Here is a 27,363-nt window from a genome sequence, read left to right on the forward strand (position 1 = left end):
GTAAACAATGTCACTCAGTTTAATGTCACTCTGGAGGCATCTCAGGTATTTCAGAGTCACAAGCAGGTTTATCATCAAATAAAATTAAAAACTTTTCAGGTAGCTCCATGTGCCTCCACTGGGAGGTGGTGGTGAGCAGGCTGATGACGACACTGCAGTCAAGTTCCCATTCTCTGAGGAGAAAACAGTGTACCACAAACATTCATCCACATCCAATACTCAGGACCTAAAACTGACATAATCAATAATAAGTGATCTCATCACATTATACCTCATCTTATCATGGCCCTCTTCAGATATGCCAGGCTGACACTGCTCTGAATCATGAGAAACTGGAACAATACGTTTCATTCTCTTTATACACCGTCTATGTGGTGGACCAACATTTTTGCTAACTTTATACTAAGTCACATTGTTATCAATCTCATCTACTGAAGTACATGAAGCTCATGAAAGTAAGTAGGAATGAACATGCCATCTCTGTCATATTTTGCATTGCCAACAGTATATCAAATAGAACAGTTTGGGGGTTTTTTTTCAATTAAAAATCATAGTGTGCATTGTTGTATTGTATTACAACATCCTAATATACTCACAATTTGGTCTTTTATCAATGCTCTCCTGTTTTAGCAGTATATTAGACCGATGTGGTCTGGAGGAAAGTGATTCTTCTTTTCTGATCTCCATATTGCTCTTTTTCTCTGTTTGTTTCTTCACGTTTCTTGCTATCAATTGTGTGAATGACATAAAATTAGAACTGTATTCTTTTTTAATTGTTAGTTTTAAAAAGTGTAAAGTTAAAGTAAATTTTTCGGTTTTATGTAAAAAGATTCTTACCTTATGACTGTGAAGAAGAAAAAAACCCAGGCTTCTGTTTTCTCTGTATGTGAAGATTCCTATTATATGGCCAATATTTGATGCAGATTTTTTGGGGTGATATATTTGCCCTATTTTCTTTTGTCCCCCCTTCATCTCAAAAAAGAGAGTAGATTAATTGTTTATTGCAGGTGTCATGAATCAGACCTCTGTGGCTCTCTCCGATGGCTACCGGAGGGCACCCTCTCCTGAGTATTGATTTTCCCGGACTCCAACACCCCGTTCAGAGACTAATCACCTGCACAGGTGTTCTCCATTATCCACACTACTTAAACAGCATTCACTCTCACTCTCATTGCGAAGTCTTGTTTGGCCTGGCTAAGCGGTTACCTTGTGAGTCTGTGACCCTTCTGTGTATGACTTTGTATTGTTTGACTACGGTTGATTCTCTGCCGCCTGCCCTTGTGATCTTACTTTCTGGGACTCTGACTGCTTTGCTGCCTGCCCTGACTCAAGCCCGGTATTGTTTATGTCTCTGCTCTGCCTCTGATATTCCTGCCACTGTTGTTTTGAACACTGCCTGTTTGACCCTGATCTTGATTATTAAAGATATCTGCAAATGGATCCACACGCTTCTGACCCCTCATTACAGCAGGGCAAGCTTTTTGTTTGTTTGCTGACAGACAGCAGTGTTTCCCACAGACTTCCAAATGCAAATTGATTGGCTGCCAGCAGGAGGCGCTGTTGGAGCAGGAGATATAATGGTTTCCCTGGTAACGGCTGTAATCAAATAAGTACTGAGCTCACAAATGCTACATTACAGGAAAGAAAACGGTCGGCTCTTTTCAAAGATACATTCATATTAAAAACCCCTGCGCCGCATTTGTGTTTTGAAACGCGTAATGCGCATTCAACGAAGTATAAGCCTATTGGAAAATCTATTGTGCCGGTCAGTTTTGATATAGTGACGGACCACCACAAATAACTCAATTTATGGGAAACACTTGGACACTGCTGTAAGTCAAATGGCCGTATGTCATTAAAAAAAATAAAAATAAATAAAAAAACTCACTCTGTGAAATGTCACCCGATTAACGTACATAAAACATATGCTCACTGGATGTCATGACAGCTAATGTCACAAAGGAAAAGTTCATTGTTAAAAAGTTAAGTTGAATATCTAATTTCGGACCATCTACAAAAAGACATTTAACAAAAAAAAAAAAAAGAAACTAAACAAACGATTTACAAGTTTAACAGGCGTTTATTAAAGTAGGAAATATAATCTCTCTTGAGATATGAAATGGAGGCGGGTCCGGATTGAATTCCCTCTGGGTCCGGATCCGTTTAATGTTTAAAGTTATCAAGTATGTCCTACAATATTACAACCAAAGGAGCGTGCACTTTCACAATGATATATAACCTTTTACCTTTATTTCAGCATTTCATAAAGTGATTAAAAACAGTCAACACTTTATTTGCATTCAGCAAAAATGGAAAATAATGAAATCAAATTCAACATAATTCAAACTACTGCAGCATTCTGATTATTATGCTAATACATGATACTAATTCATGCAGCATTCAGTTTGTTATTGCTTCTTTAATGACACTGTGTGAATGAAAGCGAGATCCACCACAGTTCAGCCAAAACTCACCCACTGAGAGAACTGGGTCTCTCTGTTCTACTCTCCTTCTCCTATTCACCTTCAAGAAGAGCAGATATGTGATAGTGGCACAAATATATGATTTTGTGGAATTGAAGGAGTGGATGCCGATCTACCATATCTTTCACAATATTCACAATATCCTTCATTATTTCTTGTGTGTTTATTAATCAAGTTATTGATCAGTATTTAACCTCTTAGATTATTTGATGATTGACTTAACCCTCTGATGCATGAATTATTAAATCACAAAGTTTTTTTTTTCCTTGTTTGTTTTTACTTTTAAACAAGTGCAAAATCATGCCTTTTTTTTTTTTTGTCAATATATTATATTGTGAGGGAGTTAGATATATGTCCAATGTAGTGGACACCATGCATCAAAGGTATAAAAAGTGAATCAATAGAACTAAATGTGTGGTCTTAAAAAAACAACACGTTTTTAAAATATTTACTGCGTGAAAATGGTTTGAAGACACGCAAGAACATTCAATAACAACAATCTATGTCATGACGGCACTGAAATGTGAAGTGTAACAAACAAAAGTAAGAGTGTATGTATATGGGACAGGGGTGTGTGGGGAGTGTGGGGGTGATGGGATATTCATACACATGTGAGCACAAATACAAGCACACACACCCTCCCAGCACACACACACACACACACATATCTGCACTCATACAGTATACATGTATACATGCTTACAGCCTATATTTATTTATTATGTCTTATAAAACTGTAGGCATTGAAATAAATGATCAAATCTGAAGACTATTTAATATTTCTGTTCAATAAAACCATTCAAGTGTAAATTATATCATAATATTAATAAAACATACAAAATAAGGCAGAACCTATATATAGGCCCATAGGCAGAATTATACCCTTTGGTGCATGTCGTCCACTAGTGGACAGATATATTTTCTGTCATAGAAAAAAAAATGTACAGGAAAAATATTGTTAAAATCTGGATGAATCTATTTCTGACATCCTATTTAACTGAAAAATATTTTTTGTACCTGTCTGGTTTTCTGAGAATAAAAGTATTTCTGTCATGACAACTCTCAGAGGGATTGGCATAGTAATGTACATGAAAATTTTAATGTGTTTGGTCTTAGTGGAATAGATCTGCTACGCTGCAGCGGCAGAGCAAATACAGAGACTTGCTACTGCCCATACATCCACAACATGCTGCTGTGAGCATGTAAGAAATTCTGCTGCTGCACATAACACATATGAATAACCCCATATAGCATACTTGAATCACCCTGTAGCAGATCTCTACAGGTGGAGCTGGGGAAGGTGGAGGGTTTCTGAAGCGCGCTGCCAAACTGCTACAGCAAACGAAAGCCAGGTATTTAAATACTGAGCAGTGGGCTCATTGGCTATTGATACAGGAGAAAACCAATCAGCTGAGCCATATGATAATGATGTCATTAGGTCAGATTGAGTTGGACCTGTCGGCCTGCGCCAATTTAGAGTTTCATGCCAGAACTCTGTATTTCTGTCATGACAACTCTCGAAGGGAGAATGTACATGACAATGTTAATGTATTTGGTCTTGGCGGAATAGATCTGCTATGCTGCTGCTGATGCGGCAGAGCAAGTACCGAGACTTGCTACTGCCAATACATCCACAACATGCTGCTGTGAGCATGTAGGAAATACTGCTGCTGCACATATAACATATGAATAACCCCCCACAAAGCAGGAGACATTGAACACAATACAATACAAGCTAATATATGCATGTTGCTGAATATAAGAATAAACTGCTGCTTCAGTGGACATTCACGGATCCACACACATAAAGATGAACAGACAAGGAAAGATGCACTGACTCCAGCTTCAGTTCACTCCTTGTGAAGCTCTCCCAAGTGTTTGAATCAGCTTTGCTTGACAGTATTCTCAAGCTTGCGGTCATCCCTGTTGCTTGTGCATCTTTTCCTACCCAATTTCTTCCAGTCAACTTTGCATTTAATATGCTTTGATACAGCACTCTGTGACACACACCTTTCAGTAATGACCCTCTGTGACTTACCCTTTTTGTGGAGGGTGTCAATGTTCGTCTTCTGGATCATTGCCAAGTCAGCAGTCTTCTCCATTATTGTGGTTTCAAAGAACAAGAAATACTCTGAATTTATACTGTAGAGATGGTCATTAATTGAAACTCAAATGTAAATATTCTAATATTTTGAGATACTGGTTTTCGACTTTCATGAGCTGTAAGCTCTAATCATCTAAATTAAAACAAAAAAACTTTTGAAATGTTTTACTTTACATGTAAAGAATCTAGAATATATGAAATTTTCACTTTTTGAAATAACTTACAAGAAAAAATGAACTTTTTCACGATATTCTAATTTTTTGAGATGCACCTGTACATAATGATTAAAAATTGCAAACGAGTAAAATACATGTCTTACATAAGCCGATTTGAAACACCTCTAAAACTAATGATTTGTGAGCCCCCCTAATATATTCTGGGCTTAGCTGATTGCAACATATTATGTTTTATTACGCTGTATACCGAATTTAGTCTTTATTTGGTCTTTATCACTGTCTTCCTCCATTAATTGCACCATATTAAATGTTTTTATATTGCAATTAGAGAAAATGAAATACAGCGTGTTGCATTCATGTTCTGGGTTCATCTGCTTACCTGTACATATAGAGCAGGCCTATATATTTTTATAAACTATACCGAATTTGGCCTTTTCATATCATTTTTTTTCATTGCGATAATAACAAACAAATATTACAGTATGCAACACAGAAAATACAGTATGTACATAACATACTAAAATCCTTTCAATAATAAACGAGTTATGGTTTAATAGTTATTTTTCATATCAATGTCTTCATTCAATAAAGCCACTTATGTTAAACTTTTCTTTATAATGGTTTTCTGGAGGAAACTGCATAATGTGAAAACTTTGAGCGTTGCTTTCATATTCTGGGCATCTGCTTGTATATCTAGTTTGAAACATTAATAAGGTGCATACTGAGTTTTGTCTTTTAAATCAGAAGCAGGAGGAAAAAATAATATCTTCTAAGACTAAAGAGACTTGATGAAACTGCATTCTGCCATCTCAGGTTATGTCATTTATTATTTTATGACTGTTTTTCTACCTCATGTTTGATGTTTTTGTAACCACTGTTACCGACACAAGCGTTACTAGATACTGTAGTTTAATTAGAACTGATATATGCCACTGAATGATATAGGCATTAGCTCAATAATATATTTTTCTTTGCTTCTGGTACCGATTTCGTGGAATGGCCCCTATTTTAAACCTATGGATAGTACTGTGTAGTAACATGTGATTGAAGAATTGGCATTATTATACAAAGTTTGAACTGCATTAATAAAATTGGGGCCAAAACCAAAAATATTGAAGGATTTGAAAATAAAAGGAAACTCGATGGAATCAAAAGCTGTATAAAAAGCAAGAAACTGTCATCACTTTTAACGCATTTGTTGAGCATCTGCACAGCATCACCGGAAACAGCTGACGGATCGATCCACTATCATTATAGGGGTGACTCTGAGAACAATTGGTATAAGTTTATTCAGTCATACAATACATATCCGTGATACCACTTTACAATAGGAAACATTTACAAATAAACTTGTCCTTCTGATATTTTTTATTTTCTATTTGACAGCTTAAGCGTGTCCAACAGAAGTGTGTGAAGTTCACACCGACGTGTCAACAGATGGTTCAGTCCGAGGATGGCCGCTGCTGTCGGTGTAAATAAACAGGCGAGCGCAGCGTCGATGGAGCCGTGTGTGAGACACGGCCGCGGTACAGCCGGTAATGCGGTGAAGGTATGATGCATATCGCATAAATAACCTCTACACTTGAGGTGTAGCTCATAAAAATCATGTGGTGGGTGTTATTTTTTTGTCCTGCCGGAGTTCAATGAGCTGCTGCAGCCGCGTTAGCATGCTAATGATAGCAACGTTCAAAACCGTCATTGTGTTCTTTATCTGAAACACTGTTACACACGCATTTATAAACTCATCATAACACTTTAAACATCAATGTGTTATGAAATATTGTGTTGTATTGATAAATATATAGCTTTGACAGCATTGGCACTGAGCTGGTTAGCTAAATGATAAACTGGTCAGAGCACTGGCTGTGTCCCAAAACCTAAGATGCCAATTTAGGCCCAAATTAGACTTATTTGAGAAATTATGGATGAATGAGTTGTGCTCAAGGCGTATTCATGTATAACAGAGGTGTGTTGCTGCATAATAACATTGGACTGGATATGATTGTAATTTACTGAAGTATTGTAATATTAATTATTTTTATAATTCCCAAGGCACATGTAAATGTATGTAAATATTATTGCATTAGATCACAAATATCAAACCATGTGAGTAATTTTAAAGAAAGCAAAACATTTGATAAAAAGCTTTTATTTGCATATATGTGTGTTGTTCTCAAGGTGTTGGAGTGCGGTGTTTGTGAGGATGTGTTTTCACTGCAAGGCGACAAGGTGCCGCGGCTGCTGCTGTGTGGACACACGGTGTGTCACGACTGCTTGACCCGTCTGCCTCTTCACGGCAGGGCAGTGCGCTGCCCCTTCGACAGACAGGCCACGGAGCTGGGTGAGTTTAACATTGCCTTTTTATTTCTTTATAGTAACAGTATAATCCTAAATTTAGGATTTATGTACGTAGTGGAAAGAAATGTCTCACTCAGTCTCATTTTGCTCTGCAGGAGACTCGGGTGTATGGGGCCTGAAGAAGAACTTTGCTCTGCTAGAACTGCTTGAACGGCTGCAGAATGGGGCCAGCAATCAGTCAGGCATGTCAGAGGACGTGCTTCGCGAGATGGGAGAGGTTAGAGATGTGCATTTTCTATTCTAAAATGGGTATTTCAAAATTAATAATAATAACAATTATGATGATAATAGTAATAACATTAATAATAATAATATATTATATATCAGCATACCACAAAATGATTATACCAATTTTTACTCTTATAATATCTTATTATTATATTTAATTATAAAGTACATTTATTTTTTTAAACCGTTATCATATTGCTGTGGCTCCTTTTATAAACTGTATATGAACTATATATATATTTATTTTTTTAAACCGTTATCATATTGCTGTGGCTCCTTTTATAAACTGTATATGAACTATATATATATATATGTATCACACACTTTTGTGGGTTCTTTTATGACACAAATGAATTAGGTTGTGTATATCATTGTTGTATCATATGGTTAAGGATTTTTTTCCCATGTCTCCATTAGTGCATAATCCGCTGTGATGAGGATGAGACTCACACTGCTTCCGTGTACTGCACGGTTTGTGCCACACACCTGTGTGCCGAGTGCTCCCAGCTCACCCACTCCACCCGAACACTGGCCAAACACCGGCGTGTGCCGCTGGCAGACAAGCCCCATGAGAAGATGCTCTGTCCACAGCACCAGGTGCACGCCATTGAGTTTGTCTGCCTGGAAGACGGCTGCCACCCTGGGCCGCTCATGTGCTGCGTGTGCAAGGAGTACGGGAAGCATCAAGGACATAAGGTGCAGAGCTTTAATGCAGCATAATTCAAGAACACTTGTTAGTCTTTAGGCTTAGGTTATTGGCTTGGATTTCTTGATTCAGTTTAATTCTCATTCACAAAGTTTTTATTCAGTTTCAATTGATTCCTATGGTAAATTTTCTGATTTCATTCAAATTTAAGGAATGTAACAATGCAGTTGGTCTTTACATGCATTGTTTAAAGTTGCTTTGCAAGTGCATTGAAGTACTTAAGAAAGATCCTGAAATATTGCTTAAATAATGTTGTTTCTGTTGCAATAACACTGAAGTATTGTTATTATTATAGGATTATTATTAAATAAACTAAAACCATAAAACGTTTTACTTAAAATAAACCTTACTTATAATAAAATATTTTTAGTTTTACTTGAAATAAAAATAAACATTAATTAAAATATATTAAAAACATTATTTCAGCTACTTGTCAAAGCAATAGGCTATTTCTTATTTTCATTTAGATTTAACCTGAAGTAATAAAATAACCAAAACTAAAACTGAAATAAAGATTGATAAAAGCTGTGTGATATATATATATATATATATATATATATATATATATATATATATATATATATATATATATATATATATAATGTGTGTGTGTGTGTATATAAAATCAAATACAACAAAATGACTAAACTTAAATTAAAACGCGGAAACTGTATATAAAAAATGAATTCAAAGCAGTATTATTTTAGTATCATTGAAATACTATTGTAGTTTTTATTAATATTTTATACGTTAGTTTGTATTTTTATATTTTCTGTTTTTATTTTAATTTTAGTTTAAGTTTTGTATACATGTATGCATATATATGTATGTGTGTGTGTGGTATATATGACATATGTGAACCTGAACCACAAAACCAGTCATAAGGGTTAATTTTTCATAAGGGAAACCAGTCATAAGGGAAATTGAGATTTATACATCATCTAAAAGCTGAATAAATAATCTTTCCATTGATGTATGGTTTGTTAGGATCGGGCAATATTTGGCTGAGATACAACTATTTGAAAATCTGCAATCTGAGGGTGCAAAAACATCTAAATATTGAGAAAATCGCTTTTAAAGTTGTCCAAATGAAGTTCTTAGCGATGCACATTACTAAACAAAAATGAAGTTTTGATATATTTACAGTAGGAAATTTACTAAATATCTTCATGGAACATGATCTTTACTTAATGTCCTAATGATTTTTGGCATAAAAGAAAATTTATAATTTTAACCCATACAATGTATTTTTGGCTATTGCTACAAATATACCCCAGCGACCTAAGACTGGTTTTGTGCTCCAGGTTCACATATGTCAATCAAACATTCGCATATTTCTGTTTTATTGCAAATAGGATATTTTGTACCCAGCCCGATTCACATTTTCAATCTCTTTTCATGAAAACATTTCACCAGCATGCTGTTCTAGAGGCTGAAGCCAACCAGATCCGCGCATCTATCCTGGATATGGCACACTGCATCCGTACATTCACAGAGGAAGTGTCAGAGTACTCCAGGAAACTAGTGGGCATCGTGCAGCAGATTGAAGGAGGAGAGCAGATCGTGGAGGACAGCATGGGCATGGCTCATACTGAACATGTATGAGTGTGTTTTGGGTTTTCATAATGGCCTATTGCATTTGCATCTGAATAAGTCTCCACTGATCTCCTTTTTTTCCGCTCAGGTACCAGGAACCGCCGAGAGCGCCCGGTCTTGCGTGCGTGCCTATTTTGCGGATCTACACGAGACGCTGTGCCGTCAGGAGGAGATGGCTCTGAGCGTGGTGGACGCACACGTCCGAGAGAGGCTGATCTGGCTTCGACAGCAGCAGGAGGACATGACCATACTGCTGTCACAGGTGTCCACTGCCTGTCTGCACTGCGAGAAAACACTGCAGCAGGTACAGACTCGATCACCTGACACAATCAGTGGGATCATAAGCAGTTCAGGCACTTGAGTTGGTTTGTTGTTGTGTTTTTCCATTAGGATGATTGCAGGGTGGTTTTGGCGAAACAGGAGATCAACCGGTTACTGGAGACACTGCAGAAACAGCAGCAGCAGTTTACAGAGCTGGCCGACCACATTCAAATGGATGCAGGCATCCCTGTTACTTTCACAAAGGTAACTTGACCTTTTTGTGTCATTGCAAGGTTAGTTCAGCTTGTAAAATGTTATGTGGTGCAGGAATTCATGATAATAATAATAAAAAAAACTCTTTTTGGTTTGTTTTCCTATTATTTTCATACTTGCTGAAGGTAATAACTGAAAAGTAGTTTGACGAATGCATACCAATAGAAAAACAAAGCCATTTTAGGCAATTTATGAATCCCAGTCTGGGAAAAATAGAGGACATATGGTCATCCTAATTAAACTGATGAGTCCATGTTTTCCCCAGGACAACCGTGTTCACATTGGTCCAAAAATGGAGATCCGAGTTGTGACTTTGGGCTTAGATGGAGCTGGCAAAACTACTATTCTCTTCAAACTGAAGCAAGATGAGTTTATGCAGCCCATACCGACCATAGGTATCTATATGAAACTGCAATGCATGATGTACACAAACCCAAACATGCCTCTTTGTTTTGATAATCAGAGGTTTTCTTTCTGTTTTAGGGTTTAATGTCGAAACTGTTGAGTACAAAAACCTGAAATTCACCATTTGGGATGTTGGTGGCAAACACAAACTCCGCCCACTGTGGAAACACTACTATCTGAACACACAAGGTAACAGTTCACTTTACTGTGGTGATGAAATTCACAGTCACATTACTTGCATAATGAAACCGGCCATCTGTTGTCTCCCAGCGGTGGTGTTTGTGGTTGACAGCTGTCACAGAGACCGGCTGATGGAGTCTCACAGTGAACTGGCCAAACTGCTGACAGAGAAAGAGCTCAGAGATGCTCTGCTGCTCATCTTCGCTAACAAACAGGTGAGCGATTTGACAAATGGGGGGACATTCATACAAAACACATCTCATTAATGTGCCTTATAATGCATATGTATAGAAAAAGATTTTAATAATCAATTGCTGATGACAAAGATATTTTTTCTTAAATAATCCAGAAACTTTTATTTTGATTATTTTTGGTTTAGACTTTAAATTTTTTTAATTAATTGGTCTGTCCCCTGTGTTGGTATTTTCTCTTCACCTTATTTGAAAATATGCATATTTTGATGAAAACGTCAATAAAAGCTAGTATTTTGCATTTTATGTATAATCCTGTTTATATATTAGATTTTACTTGACGTTGTATTAAAAATACTTTCTTCTCTCCTCAAAGCATCAACCATGTTATAAACATACGTTATGCCATAAATGCATAAGTGTTGAAAGGCATTATGCTTTCAGGAATTGAGTACTTCAGTTTAAAGTATCTTAAAACACTTTAGCTTATGTTTATATTTATCAGTAGTGGAAGATCCTAAAATGTCAATCTTGTTTCCATGATTTAGTATTGAAAACAAAAATATTAAAAGTGGATATTTGTAGAAATATCAACATTAGATTCTCTTTGAGCCTTGCAGGTTCACAACAGAGTACAGGGCTTGTAATTTCAAATTAAACCATCTGCAATGTCAACATTTTTTAGAAGTATAATTATTTTCCAAAATTAAACTTTCTTAATTTAGCTTGAACTGATCATTTATTAACTTTCTATACATTATATACCTGAAAGAATGCTTTTTGTTTCTTTTTTATTATTGTTATTTTGGTTGTGATCATTGATTTTGATGCTGATATGGCATAAAAAATAATTTTAAGGTGTCCTTGTTGCATGTACTTACTATTATTAAAAACAATAAATTCTGCATAATTACATGCAAGTAACCCTAATCCTAACCCTAACCATATAGTAATGGTAACTCGGTACTTAAATGTATAATTACACTGTAACAAGGACACCTTTTTGTGTATTATGTATTTGTTTTATGTTACATATATTATGTGTTTGGCAGATTATTGCATTTTGCCAATATGTGTGTTCTTTGTGAATCAAATCCTTGACCTTGAACTCCTAAACAAGATTTGTCCCTCTGTAGGACGTTCCCGGTGCGGTGTCTGTGGAGGAGATGACGGAGCTCCTGAGCTTACACAAACTGTGCTGCGGCCGCAGCTGGCACATCCAGGGCTGTGACGCCCGCAGCGGCATAGGTCTGCACGAGGGGTTAGACTGGCTCTCACGCCAGCTGGTGGCCGCAGGAGTTCTGGATGTGGCCTGAGGGATGCTTAACCACACTTAATAGACTTAAAACTCAAGCCGGTCCATACCATTTGCACAGTCACCCTGCCCATGTAGCAATAGTAACTAATGCCGGGAGATATTTTGCGCATCTATAGTAAATTTGGTTAAGCAAAATATACTGGTTATTTCTGTACAGACACCCTCATGAAATCCCAATAGTGTTGTGTGCAAACAGCACAAGGTTTAAATAGATCTATTAAATGTTTTAATCGTAGGCAAGGTAAGGAGAAAACTAGGCATCAATCACCAGATTCATGGTTTCTGCAATGTGAAGTGCCTGTTAATGTGTCAGATTAGCTACTGAAATAGTAAGAAAGGACATGTGATCAAATCCATTGCCATTGTTCAAAAGTTACATGTAAGTAATGGGGTGAATTTCACAAAAACTGCCAATAACATGAATAGGTCATGCTTTCCTTTAATATCAAAGAAAACAAATTGCATTAAAAAAGTGAAACCTGTTTTAAGAACATTACGAGTTTATTACATTCAAGCACATTTTACCCTCATATTCTCGTTACCGTAATGTACAAAAAAAAAATCTAAATCTCAATGTGAAATGCTACACATGGTAGTATTACCTTTATGGATTTGTATTACAATAAATCATAGTACAGTAATGAAACTTATAACTGGGAATAAGAATATCAACATTTGTATGGAGTATAATGTGCTTAATTATGAAAATGACAAAGCTAAACATTTGTAATGTTAGAAAAATTAGTATAGCTTTCTTTTCTCGGTTATGCAAAATTGACTTGGGGGGTGAAATGTGACCCACGTGCATTTTTGTGAGATTCACCCAAAGGCATAGCATTATTGTTTTTTATGGCTATTGTGAATTTTTGGCTTTAAAAGAGCCTATAAATATTTATTGAAATGTACATTGTGGTCTTAAGACTGGTGCATGGGTGTAGGTGTATTATCACCATGTATGGAGAGATGGATGTGTCTGTGGCAAAAAAATAATGTTACTGATATTTTAAAGGAGGATTGTAGTTGTCAAAAAATGTATAAACTCGCTTCCAGTTCATCGGTCCACTGCTTATTAATATCTGACTCTCTCATTTGTTAGAACAAGTATTTCTTAGCATCTTAACTAAAGCAAACAGTTACATTATATGAATATCGGTTCATCTGTGTACTTCAGCTATAACACAAATGTGGCTGTATATAAACGCTCCATTATTTGACATTATCTGCATTAGTTGGTTTTAGGAACTGTCCTTGGGTTTGAAACATTGATCCTCATTATGTAATGCTGACTAACTGTACTTAGGTGAAACGCATGTGTGAAGCCTTTTCTTGTCCCGTCACAGGAGGATCTGAAGTTGTGAAAGGCTTTAATGTGAGTTTTGGAAGCCTCTCAAGAAGCACAGTGCACATCCACGTTTGTTGTTGATTTGATGATGGCTTTTTGTATAACCATTCATAATGTTATGCTATTAAAAACCAAGCTGAAAACACACTTTGAATGATGCATCACTAATGAAACTCAGTATTTAAAAACTTTATTTTACAAAATCAGAAGCGAACAGCTCAGACGGCACATCTATTTGACGGTGATGTTTATGATGCTGATATCTTCGTACAGTTTGTCGGTTTTGGGGTTGACTTTTAAGTTGGAGATCCTCTGGACCACCTCCATACCTTTAGTGGTCCTCCCAAAGACAGTGTGCTTGTTGTCCAGCCAGGGCTAATTGGAGAGAAAATGAGATCAAGTTAATTGAATTGACTCTGCTTCACTTGCTGTTAGCCCAAAATTAATAACTTGGTGATTTTCCCAGATTCATGGTAACTACAAAATATTCACAAAGTGACAATGGTGTGACATGACTACACATTAACTAAATGACTTAACTGTGTAATTAGGGAAATTTTTATTATTGATTTGGTGTTTCCCGTCTCTGCTGCTGAAACTAGAGCCCAATAAGCAAAAGCCATCATAGGTCACACAATACAGCAGGATTAGTCTGATTCACAAACCCCCAAAAAATACAGCATATTCAGTGTTCAAACGAACTGGTCCCTTTACCGAATCATTCAAAAAGATTCACAAGCTCATATGAATCAGTATGATGGATCCTTCAATAAATTAACATAACCATCACAGCGGTTACAGAATCAGCATCAATTAATATTACTCAATGGAACATTCTAATAGAATACATTAAAAAGTGTATATTAGCATAGAAGTACATAAGAGTTTAATTCTGTAATAATTTTACACATTGTTACAACAGTTAACATATTATTCTTAGTGGATTCTTGTGTCTGTTAAATGCTGTATATAAAAATAGAATGGCATAGTTTCATAATTTTGTTCTGTATAATTTACAGCAATAACAGAGTGAATATGAATTTTTCATTAGCAAAATGGACACTGTAGCTGAAATACATCCAAATGATTTAATTAAAATCACTAAGAAATGAATTGAGGAAATTGATATCAATCCCTATTAACGAAACAAAAAAGAAATGACCTAAAATATTCACATTCTCTCATACATGTACAATTCAAAAGTTTGGGGTCAGTATGATGTTTATTTATTTATTAAAGAAATTTTAAACAGGGATGCATTAAATTGATCAAAAATGAAAACATTTGTTGATGTTAAACTTTCTATTAAAAGAAAAAATGCTATATATTCACACAACTATTTTCAACACCGATACAATTTTGAAATGTTTCTTAAGAAGCATCAAATCAGCATTATAAATTAAAATGATAAAATATTAAAATGATTTCTGAAGGGTCAAGTGACACTGAAGACTGGAGTAATGATGCTGAAAATTAAGCTTTGCATGAAAGAAAGAAATAATTTTTTTAAAAAGTGTATATATATATTTACATTTATGCATTTAGTTTAGCATATATATATAAATCTTACTGCCCACAAACAAAAACCAAAGCAGTTAGAGCGACTTACAGTTGGGACGACAGTGATGAAAAACTGTGACCCGTTGGTTCCCGGGCCTGCGTTGGCCATGCTGAGGGTGTAGGGTCTGTCGTGCCTCAGTGTGGCATGAAACTCGTCCTCAAACTCTCCCCCCCAGATGCTTTCTCCACCCATCCCTGTGCCCGTGGGGTCTCCGGTCTGGATCATGAAGCCCTACACATGAGAAGTCACCTGTTAAACTCACATCTGCAATCATCCACAAATCCTGAGGTACGTCTAAACACTCGACAGGAGCTCGTACCTTGATGACACGATGAAATATGTGCCCATTGTAATAACCGTTCCTGCTGTGGACGCAGAAGTTCTCCACAGTTTTGGGGCATCTAAGAAGAAAAATAAATAAATAAACAAACATACTGGCTTCTCAGGCCAAACTGCTATAAAATGATATAAAACATACTCCACAGGAAAGAGCTTGATATGGATGTCGCCCATTGTGGTGTGAATGATGGCGCTGTCTGACACTCTTTTTGGCCCTTCTGCCTGTGTGGCTGCCATCACTTCCTCTTTAGACGGCTTCTCATTAAAGATGTCACGGTCAGATTCGGCACTCTTGGTGTCCTCCGGCTCTCTCTTTGTGAACTTTTAAAAATAAAAAATATATTATTAAGGTGCATTCACAGCATGAACAATAACTGCAAAATTTAAAGTAGTTTGTTTCTTCATCAGATTTGGAGAAATGTAGCATTACATCACTTGCTCAGCAATGGATCCTCTGCAGTGAATGGGTGCCGTCAGAATGAGAGTCCAAACAGCTGACATCACAATAATCCACAAGACTCCACTTAATTAATGGCTTGTGAAGTGAAAAGCGGTGTGTTTATAAGAAATCCATCAAGACATTTTAACTTCAAACTGTTGCTTTGCAAAGATCAAGCACCATTTATAAGACAAAACATTTCTAAACAAATATGTAGGCCTAAGTGGATTCTGATGTGTGAGGACAGCGGGATGGACATTTTTTGGGGGGGGGGGGTTCCACTTGAGGAAGTGCTATTATGGATTCAAATTTTAGCTAGAAATTATGGTTTAAAACAACTTAAATGTTGGATTTGTTTCTTATAAAAATGTGAATTATTGTATTGTTTGGACTCTCATTCTGACGGCACCCATTCACTGCAGAGGTTCCATTGATGAGCAAGTGATGGAAAGCTACATTTACTCAAATCTGTTCCAATGGAGGAACAAACTTATCTACATCTTTGATGGCCTAAAGCAGAGTAAGTTTTTAGCATTGTTTTTGGGTGATCTGCTCCTTTAAAAAAAAAAGAAAAAAAAAAAAAAAAAACTTTTCAACATAATACAGCTCACACTTAATCAACAGAACATTATCATCCTTAGTGTGAACAGCTACACCCTTTAGAGTCTAAAGTGTGTCACATTCTTCTTGATATTAACAGGAAAAAATAAATAAATAATTCAAGGTTTCAATTTAAAGGGGTCGTATGATGTGATTTCAAGTTTTCCTTTGTCTTTGGAGTGTTACAAGCTGTTCGTGAATATATAATATCCGTAAATGATCTTATATATGATGCCGTAAAGCTGTAAAGAAGATTTGCATAACACCACCCAACGTTTACGCAAAGAAAGGCGGCAAACTTTTATTCTTGCTGTAGTATTGTTGCCACTGTCGCCATGTCATGGAGACGCTGTGTGTTTCCAAATATGATAAGGGTTGAAACCATCACACGCTTGAGGTAGTTGGCCAATCAGAGCACACCACGCTTTTCAGAACGATGAGCTTTGTAAAAATCGTCACGTTTCAGAAAAGTGGGGCAGGAGCAACAATAAAAATAATGTGTTTTTTGAACCTTAAAGCATGTAAACACATTGCATTAGATCAAATACACAAAACAATGTTCTTTTTAGCAACGTCATATGACCCCTTTAACACTGGAAATGCTGTGAGTTTCTGGAATCCCACCATGTAGAAGCGGTTCTTCTTGAAGGCGGTGCAGAAGATGGTGGGGTCTGGATCAGAGCTCTGCAGCGCTGGGTTGTCGGAGGCCTTCATCTCAATGGTTGGTGCGGCCTGCATGGCCTTGGCTACTCCCTGAAACAGACTCAGCTGCACCACACGGATGTTCTCTTGTTTGCCCAGGATCCGCACACACCTGTACAGCAAAAACAGTTCAGACAAACAGGAAACAAAAAAAAAGAGACAATTTTAGAACAGCTGAAAAGATTCAATGTAATGGCTCGTGTGGTGTAACCATAAACTAATAACATTTTTCCAATTTTACACATTAATAATAATGTATGTTGCATTTATTAATAGTGATGCCAAACAAACTAAGCTTCTTGTGTAGATCTTCATTCTTTTAAATGAGGCTTTTCTTTATTATGTTATTAGAAGAGTTGTGCCACCTTGACAGATTTTACATTATATATTTACATTTATTCATTTAGCTGACGCTTTTATCCAAAGCGACTTACAATTGCTATATATGTCAGAGGTCGCACGCCTCTGGAGCAACTAGGGGTTAAGTGTCTTGCTCAGGGACACATTGGTGTCTCACAGTGGATTCGAACCCGGGTCTCTCACACCAAAGGCATGTGTCTTATCCACTGCGCCACCACCACCCTACATTACGCTATAATAATCATAGAAGCGGTGTATTTATTGTGTGCCGTGTATTCTCTACCTGTTAGTCTCCACGTTTATGACTTTAATGCCCAGCATGGTGCCATAAAGCACAAAGTGCCCTGTCTCATCGAAGATGATGTTGGTCAGTCGGATGCCATCCACCTTCTCCAGCTCTCGCTCCACCGCCATTCTGCGGCCAAACTCCATATCAGGCAACTGCTGCCTCATCTGCTGGAGCTCCGTGAACATCTGCCATTGATAGAGACGACAAATTACTTGAAGTTCTTCCATTGTGCATTTGTTAAACTTTAAAATCAGTAAATATATAATTATTAAAATTATAAGACACTAACTTACGGATAATGATTCATCAAACACTCTCATCAGCTTCCCAGTGAGGAAACGGAAAATCCTGACTTTGCGGTCAGTGGCGATGGTGGCCATTCTCTTGCCATCCTGGGAGAACGCCAGGCTGGTGGGATACGTTTTGCATTTGGCAAATTCATACAAGTCTGTGTCGGTCTTGAACTCCCACTCCACCTGCCGTGGAAATTTGAATTCGCTCGGGAGCCCTGTCCAGTATTCCAACATCCCTGCTTTATCAGCCGACACTATGACGCGATACTTTGGATTCAGGCGGATCTGAGACAGTGGCACGGTGTGCATCTTTTCAAACGTGTGCAGAGGCTGATTACTTCCCCGTCCGTCGTACACAAAAATCTTCCCAGTCGATTTCTCGGAACAGGCTACGGTGGAGATGGCGTCTCCCGGATTATAGATCCATTCACACTGGCCTGGATGAAAGCTGGGAAAAAAGAAACTTGCTTAATCCTCGGATGGTCTTTGGTCACTTTAAACTGAACAATTTTATGGTTTGAATTTTTTACGTTATCACAATAGCATAAAACGTTGTTACTTTTGTGGCACTTGCTATATGAACACACACAAAAATAATGGACATGATTATAAAAAGCGGAACGGTCTTAAAAAAGTCACACTTATAAAATAAAAAAATACACAAATTTCTTTATTTCTTCAACCAGATGACACCAAACCGCCTTCAAAACATTGCATTTTAAATACATTTGCTATATTTTTGCTTAAAAACTGTATTAAGGGTTTTTTACATATATATTTTGATTATTTTATATTGAAATAAATGGTGCATCATTTAGAAGTATTGTCTATGGTCAATAAATATTTAATAAAGAATATTAAAGAATATATTTTATTACAAAAATAAATAAGGGTACATTAATTGTCATTTAAAAATTAGGAATATCACAGGGTTGAAATAAAGCAAAACATGGATGAAAAAAAAAAAAAACATAGAAGAGCAAGATTTTACCCGAGTTTGAGCATGTTGATCATGTCGAAGTTAACGACATCAAAAACTTTCATGGCCTGATCATCACCCACAGAGCAGAAAAGCGCTCCCTCCGCACTGACGGAGATGCACGCGATCACACCTACATGCCAGAAACAAACAGACTAATTATTTACAAATACTGTTTTGATATATTTTCTGAAAGAAAAACCCACTACCAGTGGACGAATCTAGGCTTGTTGCAAGCTGCTGAGAAGATGGCTGTATAAGCGTTTGCTAAGTTTTGCTCACCAGATCTAATAACAGGACACCTACCCAAATGGCAGCGCAAGTGCTTGACAAACTCTACTCCTTCATCCTCTTTCTTCTTCCAGAATTTCACATGCCCATCTTGACTCGCCGTTATGATAAAATCTGTTCTGGGATGGTAAAAAAAGACAAGTCAAACAAATGCACTTGCCTTAGGACGATAAAATCGATTAATCGCTTCCAAAATAAAAGTTTGTGTTAGAATGTATGCATACGTTTATATTTATATGTATATACAAATACACACACATTTAAGATATCTATGTAATATATATTAATATTTATATATTTGCAAACATATGCATGTATGTTTCTGTTACATAATGTTGTAAACTCTGCTTGTGAGATTTCTTAACTTGTCAATCTAGCTGGCTGATGATGATTTTGGGGTCTCCCATTTAATTACAATAACCGTATAATTTTAAGCTATAATAATGTAGTGTTACAGCATAAATAATTATATGTATATATAGACAGAGAGAGAGTATTTTTTCGAGGTGTGGTTAACGAAAACTACTGGCCTGACCAAGCGTGCAATAAAAACAATATTCATATATTAATATTATGAGGAGGCAAACTTACTTGGAGCAAACAATGTGTGTAATAACATCCCTGTGCATGTAGCTTCTCTCATACATGGAGGCGGAGGGTAAATTGTCCAGGTATAATCTTTCATAAGCAAGAACTGCAGCAAAATAAAACACACCAAACAGCACAATGAGGTCTTTTATTTGCTATGAAGACAGAAGGCATGCAGTATTTGCTAGAAACGGCTATCTGTGTCTTTAATAAGTGACTACAAACGCTGTCTAGGGTTCTAGTTAGGCAGCTCACTAGCTTTAGAGACACAGTCATAGACTCTTCCGGGTTTTGCAGCGTAAACAAAGTTAACGTACCTCTCTTCTTTTTTGTTTGTGTGGCCTCACTGGGCAGCGGCCCGACCCATTCATCTTCATCTTCATCTAGTTTGCGTTTATTTTCAGAAACATCACGGCTCACGTCGGACGCCATTTTCAAATTAAAGTTTATATTTCTTCTTCTTCTTCTTTCGGAGTTTTATGGCGGTTGGCAAACCAGCTAAATGGTGCATTTACCGCCACCAACTGGACAGGAGTGTGAAGCGTTAACCGAGTGAAGCAAAAGTCAACTAATTATATATATATTAAAAAAAAATAAAATAAAAATAAAAATAAATAAATAAATAAAATATAAAAACCTCTATCTATATACATAAACTATATTCTGTTAAGCAATTCTGTTTCTCTTAGATACCTCATTAGAGCACTATAAACCCTTGTCTCTTTCTGTGCGTTTTGAAATATGCTATTTACTGACAGTGTATTAATACCTATGTATCTTAATGATTCTATAAAGTTGATTCTTTCTCTGTTGTATTCTATGCAATGAATCAACACGTGTTCAACTGTTTCTAAAGTTTATATTTCTTCTTCGATGGTGGTTTTGTAACCAACGGCTCTCGGACCCCACACCGCCGACTACAGGACGGGAGGTGAACTTCAGATAGCAGGCACTCTACCAAAATAAAGAGCATTCCCCTCGAAACGCCACACCTAACATTATTTTCTTCCATTACGGTAATAAAGGCAAATTCTTGTCATACTGTACAACAGAAAGTGCTTTGTTAATCCTGTTATATTCAGCTCTGCTCATGTGTTGAGTGGTATATTTATGTTCTGCAGGTTTTTGTAAGGGTTAACATGAAGCAACACACAGGCTGACAAATGAACACACTTATAGAAGTTAAGTGCAAAGTATTGACATTTGAAAATGAAAATGTGTAACCTCTTACAGCATGCCTGAGTGTGTCCCATCAGGTGATCAAAAGCTCTACACACACATGCAGTCTTCACACCGGCTTGAGGACAAATGCAAGAAATATGGCATGTAAGTAGACAAGTGGTCAAACATTTTAATGATAATTTATATTATTAACTTTAATTTTAAATGCATACTACATTATACACTTAACATATTTACTTGATTACCCAATGGCTGTATGTTTATATATTATGGCTTATTAATATAACATTTCTTACATTTCAAAATACTAAAACATATTTAGACAGATTGTCGGTGGTCTGAAACCCTCTCCCTAGTTTAATAGCTTGGAAATGGATCTACAACTATTTCCGGACTCATAACCCTCAACAACTTTCCATGTGAGGCTTCACAATTAATTACAGAGCATACAGCTGTTCTGCAGCTAGCCTCACACAACTCATCCATTCTTACATTTTATTCACACCTGGCAATGTGAAATTGCTTTATTTTGCATTTGCAAAGTATTAATTTCATTATTATTATTTGTGTGATATAATTCAAGTTTCAGGTTTGTTTTATTTATATACAGCAAGCAAGCACAGCTGACCAAAGTGCTGCACAAACAAAGACATAAAACACAAGACAACCCACAAATTCACAATGACTTAAAAGCCAAAGAAAAAAGATAGGTTTTAGGAGATGATTTAAAGACTGTGCCGATCTGATATAGGCTGGAAGGCTGTTCCACAACCTAGGGCCAGCAACCGCAAAGGCTCTATCCCCTCTGCTTTAACCGTGATCTGGGGACAGAGAGAAGTCTTTGATCACCAGACCTCAGACTTCGACTAGGGTTGTAAAGATAAAGTTGGTCAGATAAATAGCTCGGAGCCAGATTATTTATAGATTTAAAAACATGGAGAATTTTGAACTCAATTCTAAAATGCACAGGTAACCAATGTTACGATTTCAGAATAGGAGTAACAGAATCAAATTTATGTTGTCCTTTGAGGAATTTATCAGCAGCGTTTTGAACTAATTGGAGACGAGCGATGGAAGATTTAGAAATGCCGAGATAGAGAGAGTTGCAGTAATCCAGGCGAGATGTAATGAGCGCATGCATAGCAATCTCTAAAATTTTCACAGAAAGAAACGATTTAATTTTAGAAAGAAGGCGTAGCTGATAAAAACAGGAACTAATAACCGCATTTATTTGATTATCAAATTTAAGATCCCAGAAAACACCTAGGTTCTTAATACAGGAAGAAGTAAAAGGAGCAAGGTAGTCCAAATCAACACTTCTGCTCCCTGAATTTTCACTAGGGACTAAGACTATAACCTCTGTCTTTGATTCATTCAGAAATAGAAAATTATGAGAAAACCATGTTTTCACTTCATCCAGGCAGGCAAAAAGAGATTCCGGGGCAGCATGTTTATTTAGTTTCAGAGGTAGATAAATTTGGGTATCATCTGCATAGCAGTGAAACAATACCATGCTTTCTGAAAATAGAGCCCAGAGGAAGTAAATACAAAGAAAAAAGAATTGGTGCAAGAATAGAACCCTGCGGCACTCCACAGGAAAGTTTAGCAGGCAATGAAGAGAAATTACCCACTCTGACAGTGAAACTTCTCTTTGTTAAATATGATTTGAACAAGCTAAGAACAGTTCCCTGGATGCCCACAAAATATTCTAGTCGAGATGAAAGAATTTTATGATCAACTGTATCAAAAGCCGAGGTCAAGTCTAACAGAATTAGGACAACAGAGTCATCAGAGTCAGTCGCCAATAAGATATCATTTAGGACTTGTAATAAAGCAGACTCTGTGCTATGCAAAAGCTTAAAACCAGACTGGAAGGTTTCAAAAATATGATTTGCACTAAGGAAAGACTGTAATTGAAAAAACACAGTTTTCTCCAGTGCTTTTTTAATAAACGGAAGATTTGAGATGGGTCGAAAATTATTAAAATTACTAGTATCAAGAGAAGATTTCTTAAGAAGAGGTGTCATAGTAGCTTCTTTGAGGCTATCAGGTGTAGTCCCTGAAATTAGACATTTATTCAGAAAAGACACCAGACTGGGACCAATCGAGTCGAAAATTTGATTTAAAATACGTGGAGGGAGAACATCAAGAGCTCAAAAAGACGGTTTCAAATGGTCGATGGTTTCTTTGAGAGACTGGAGAGCAACTGGATCAAAATCACTCCATATAGCTGAAGAGTAACAACATTCAGGTGAAACATTAGCAAGAGGTTGTAGCTGAGATCTCAGAGTAGTACCTTATCACAGAAAAACCTTGAGAAACCTTCACATAATGACACTGAGGGATTTGAAATCACATTTACAGGAGGATTTAACACAGAATTTATAACAGAAAATAAAGCTTTAGAGTTATGGTGATTCTTTGCAATTAAATTTGAAAAATACTTAGACTTAGCAGATTTCACTGCTTTCTGAAAAGAAGCAAGACCGTCTTTAAGCATTTCATATGAAATTTGCAATGTGTCCTTTTTCCATTTTCGTTCAGCTCTTCTACAAGCTTGCCTCAGAGAGCGGATGTTATCATTGAGCCATGGATCTGTTGTAGGTTTTGACTTCTTGGGTTTAAGAGGAGCAGTGGTGTTCAGAACCTCTGAGCAGGCATTATTAATTATTCACTTATTAACATATAAACTATCAACATGCAAAGAATGATTATGAGAATGTATATATATATATAATTTTTTTTTTGAGGGGGGTGCACTTTATTTTAAGGTGTCCTTGTTACAGTGTAATTATACATTTAAGTACTGAGTAATATTAATTAACTACATGTACTTACTATATGGTTTGGGTTTGGCTTAGGGTTACTTGCAAGTAATTATGCATAATGTATTATTATAATAAGTAGCCTAAAGTGTTTTCCAGTGTTGTGTTGCTCGGATCTGTCGCAGTAAATCAGTGCACTGTCACACAGTCACCTCAAGGTGTCGCTGCACACTAATCCTCAATCAGCGAACAAACATCCTGTGGAGCTCAATGCATATGAAATACCAATTTCATAACACTAGACGATATTTATTGTTATACTACGTTCTATTATTATTTTTTTTTTTTGGATAGATAAACTCTTATTTTCTATTCTGTTGTTGATTTACTGTCTGTGCCACTGTTGTATTGCATGTCTAGAAAAAGAAAACACCTGCGCTTCAGTTAATCATATAGAAATATGGTTAAAAAAATAAACCATAAGATATATAAAAAAGAAGAAAAATTAAGAAAAAAAAAATCAGGCTTGACTTTACAAAACTGACACTTTTCAATCACATAATAAGACTTTAACTTGTTACATGCTTCGGACAATCTGAATGTTTGTTAAGCGTTTGTTACCTGCTTCACCTGAGGATCAGACGCGCGCGCACCGGCACATCTGCAGTGACGTCATGCCGCACCTCCCCGGCGGTGTTTGAGTTTGAGTGGATGCCTCAAATCCGGCTTCAAGCCTCTGATCAGCTCTGCTGTCCTGCAAGCGCACCGGTCCAATGCGCGTTACTGTTATTATTCCTCTCTGGTGAATCAAAGAGCACGAGACCAAACAATAAGCCATCTCACACGCTGAACAGTTAAACACGAGCTGAGTTACACAAAACTTTTTCTTATTTTGGAGTTTTTTCCCCATGCATTGCTTTTGAAGTGAGTTCATGAAGAGCTTTTTTTGTTCCTGTACGAGGACACTACTGCATCTGATGGCATGAGAATGGCTTGAAGCGAAACGAGAGATTTGCTGAAGAATGCACTGAAGTGGAATCAAATGAAGATTTCTACTGTCTGCATGTGTTCTACAATAAAAGATGAAGACGGTAACTATCATTTCTTACGGTCTTTCAGACAGAGCATTCCCAGTGGAGTTTGCACAGAAGATATCAATGCATGTCAATATCAATATAACGGAGTCTGTTTTTAATAGGAATCCTTTGTGTGGGCTTTATCTCAGACGACAACATTAATGAAAGATACTACATTAAAAAAAAAAAGAAAAAGAGTCCCATTTGTAGTCTTCTCATCGGTCTTGTGTGTTTTTATTTCAGCGGTCAGTGTAATAGTGTTGGGCAGTCGCCAGCTGTCTGGGTCAGACACGTTTTAGACTCGAGCTGCTGTCTGGAAGAAGTCGTTTTATTAAACTCATGAATGTTCGTCTGCACAGTCACGGCTTCAGCTTCTGCTGCGATAGTAAGAAACACATGCGAAAGGAGCTGACATTTAGGATATATCTGTTGGAACTGGACTCCTCTGCTGGCTGTTCTAGAGAAAAGCCGGCGTTTCATTTGATGTTCATCCGGTGAGTTACTTCTAGAGTTGCTTTTACTGTCACGAGCTCTATACATTGAGTCTAGCAACAGTACTGTAACTCAGTCCTGCTTCACAGATAGATAGATAGATAGATAGATAGATAGACAGATAGATAGATAGATAGATAGATAGATAGATAGATAGATAGATAGATAGATAGATAGATAGATAGATAGATAGATAGATAGACAAAAGTTTGTAAATGATCAGAATGAAGACTGTCCATTGTATTGATTTTTTTGCTTTTGAATTGATACAGTCTTGCACTTATTATTGTGGCACTATATGCATTTAAGATAGATAGACAGACAGACAGATAAGTCTCATGTTGCTTCAAAACTGTATGACTTTCTTCTGTGGAAGGTAAAAGTTGAAGTTTTGGAAAATGTATCATTGTTTTTTTTGTCCATGCAATTTTTTGTTAGTTGTCACCAAAACTCTGTGGTTACCAGTTTTCTTCTTTTGAGAAATGCATACAGGTTGGTTAGTAAACGATGCAGAAGTGTTGTTTTTGCGTGAATTATCCATTTAATACACACTTAAAAATGTATGAACGCATTGCAGCGTGTAATATCAAACCGTTTTGTGTGAAGTGTCATTTTGGGTGTTTTTATATAACAATAAGTCAATTGAAATATACTGTTCAAAATGAAGACAAAAATATTTTGATGTCAAACGTTAGTGGATTAAGTTCTGCACTTGTGTTACTCTGATAGGACACCTGTGTGAACTTGAGGAGAACTGACTTCACACATCCAACAAAAACCATCTAGAGACCAGCTGCAAAACTGCAAATGCAAAGCTGTAACTGCAAAAAAAAAAATGGCTCAGAGAAGTTATGTTTGTTCTGAGATGAGACGACTGCAGTAGTATTTGAATGCAAATGACACTTGATTTCATGCTTTGTACATTAAATAAATGCTTGTTGATTCCATTCACACACCAAGAATCTGGAAAGGTTGTAAATGGCTGGTGAAGCGTCAGAGTGATCAGAACCAGTCAAGTTATTTCCAACAGGTTTTTGCAGCATGGTTTCATGCCTTGAGTCGGAAACAGGCAGGGCTGCTAATAGTCAAGTGCAGGTGTGAAAATGATAACCTGAAGTTACGGCATCCGACTCAACACCTATGAGCTCACCGTTATGTGTGTGCGTGTGTGATCAAACCTGTTCGAGTCCAGATGTTACAGCTAAGGAATTGCAATCTGCTCCTGATGTTTGATAAGACAAAGCATGTTTAGTATTTGCAGTTAAAGAGCTATGTTCAGTCAAAATCCATTTTAAGTTTACAAACTGGCAATTTTCTACTGTCGAGTCCCCCCCCCCCCATTCATTTTATTCATTCATTTTCAGGCAAACAAATGGATCGTTTGGGACAAGCTGCTAATATAGATCTGCTGTTTTGGAATAACATGAAGAGAATTCATATGGATTCTTGCCCTGCTCATGGCTGACAAAGGTGCAGGATCAAGTCACCTTTAGGAAGACCTTTAAACCTGGGATTAAGTTTGGACTGAGATTCAAATGTGTCGAAGATGCTTGTCACGGATATGTTATGGTGCAAAGCTGGATTGATCATATCGCTTTAATCCACTTGTAGCCTCCCCCAACCCCCCTACCCCACCCCATGTCAGATCTTCCTTAAATTATGGAAATTTTTTGGAAGACGCTGACTTGGATATTTAGCCTGGTCTTGGCCGCTGCTGAAGCTCAGATCCTTTCATACAACTCTCAAGGTAGGTTTAATAACGTGTGGACAAGAACATATAGTGATG

General features: G+C 36.8%; 3 protein-coding genes across 6 annotated transcripts in view; 2 read left to right on the forward strand and 1 right to left on the reverse strand.

The window, feature by feature from the left end:
• Positions 1–6,208: 6,208 nt before the first annotated feature.
• LOC306863851 (E3 ubiquitin-protein ligase TRIM23-like) lies at positions 6,209–13,760 on the forward strand. Of its 2 annotated transcripts, XM_079407399.1 has the most exons (11): positions 6,209–6,312; positions 6,942–7,104; positions 7,217–7,338; positions 7,767–8,045; positions 9,472–9,654; positions 9,740–9,955; positions 10,042–10,176; positions 10,451–10,580; positions 10,669–10,779; positions 10,861–10,985; positions 12,098–13,760. In XM_079407399.1, the coding sequence occupies exons 1-11, from the start codon at positions 6,217–6,219 to the stop codon at positions 12,275–12,277; spliced, it is 1,740 nt and encodes a 579-aa protein (XP_079263525.1). In that variant the 5' UTR covers positions 6,209–6,216; the 3' UTR covers positions 12,278–13,760. The 2 variants fall into 2 exon arrangements, with proteins under 2 accessions (XP_079263525.1, XP_079263526.1); XM_079407400.1 differs by lacking the exon at positions 7,217–7,338 and having other exon boundaries at positions 6,221–6,312; positions 6,942–7,091; positions 7,857–8,045.
• On the reverse strand, positions 13,686–20,529 carry LOC306863850 (peptidylprolyl isomerase domain and WD repeat-containing protein 1-like). The gene is made up of 11 exons (XM_079407398.1): positions 20,380–20,529; positions 20,066–20,168; positions 19,490–19,593; positions 19,196–19,316; positions 18,205–18,652; positions 17,906–18,096; positions 17,185–17,374; positions 15,661–15,842; positions 15,502–15,583; positions 15,231–15,413; positions 13,686–13,996 (listed from the first exon to the last, which is right to left on the reverse strand). Exons 1-11 carry the CDS (start codon positions 20,492–20,494, stop codon positions 13,853–13,855), a joined length of 1,863 nt encoding a protein of 620 aa, XP_079263524.1. The 5' UTR covers positions 20,495–20,529; the 3' UTR covers positions 13,686–13,852.
• Positions 20,530–27,236: 6,707 nt separating this feature from the next.
• The window catches only part of LOC306863847 (A disintegrin and metalloproteinase with thrombospondin motifs 6-like), a gene marked incomplete at both ends in the record, with an annotated part of 80,857 nt that continues 80,730 nt past the window's right edge, over positions 27,237–27,363 (forward strand). For all 3 annotated transcript variants that reach the window (XM_079407393.1, XM_079407394.1, XM_079407392.1), the window contains one exon: positions 27,237–27,324. In XM_079407393.1, the coding sequence (XP_079263519.1) occupies positions 27,237–27,324 (88 nt within the window). The remainder of the gene's footprint in view (positions 27,325–27,363) is intronic.

This window comes from Barbus barbus (assembly GCF_936440315.1).
Source record: "Barbus barbus genome assembly, chromosome: 45".
In the NCBI taxonomy this organism is placed as follows: domain Eukaryota; kingdom Metazoa; phylum Chordata; class Actinopteri; order Cypriniformes; family Cyprinidae; genus Barbus; species Barbus barbus.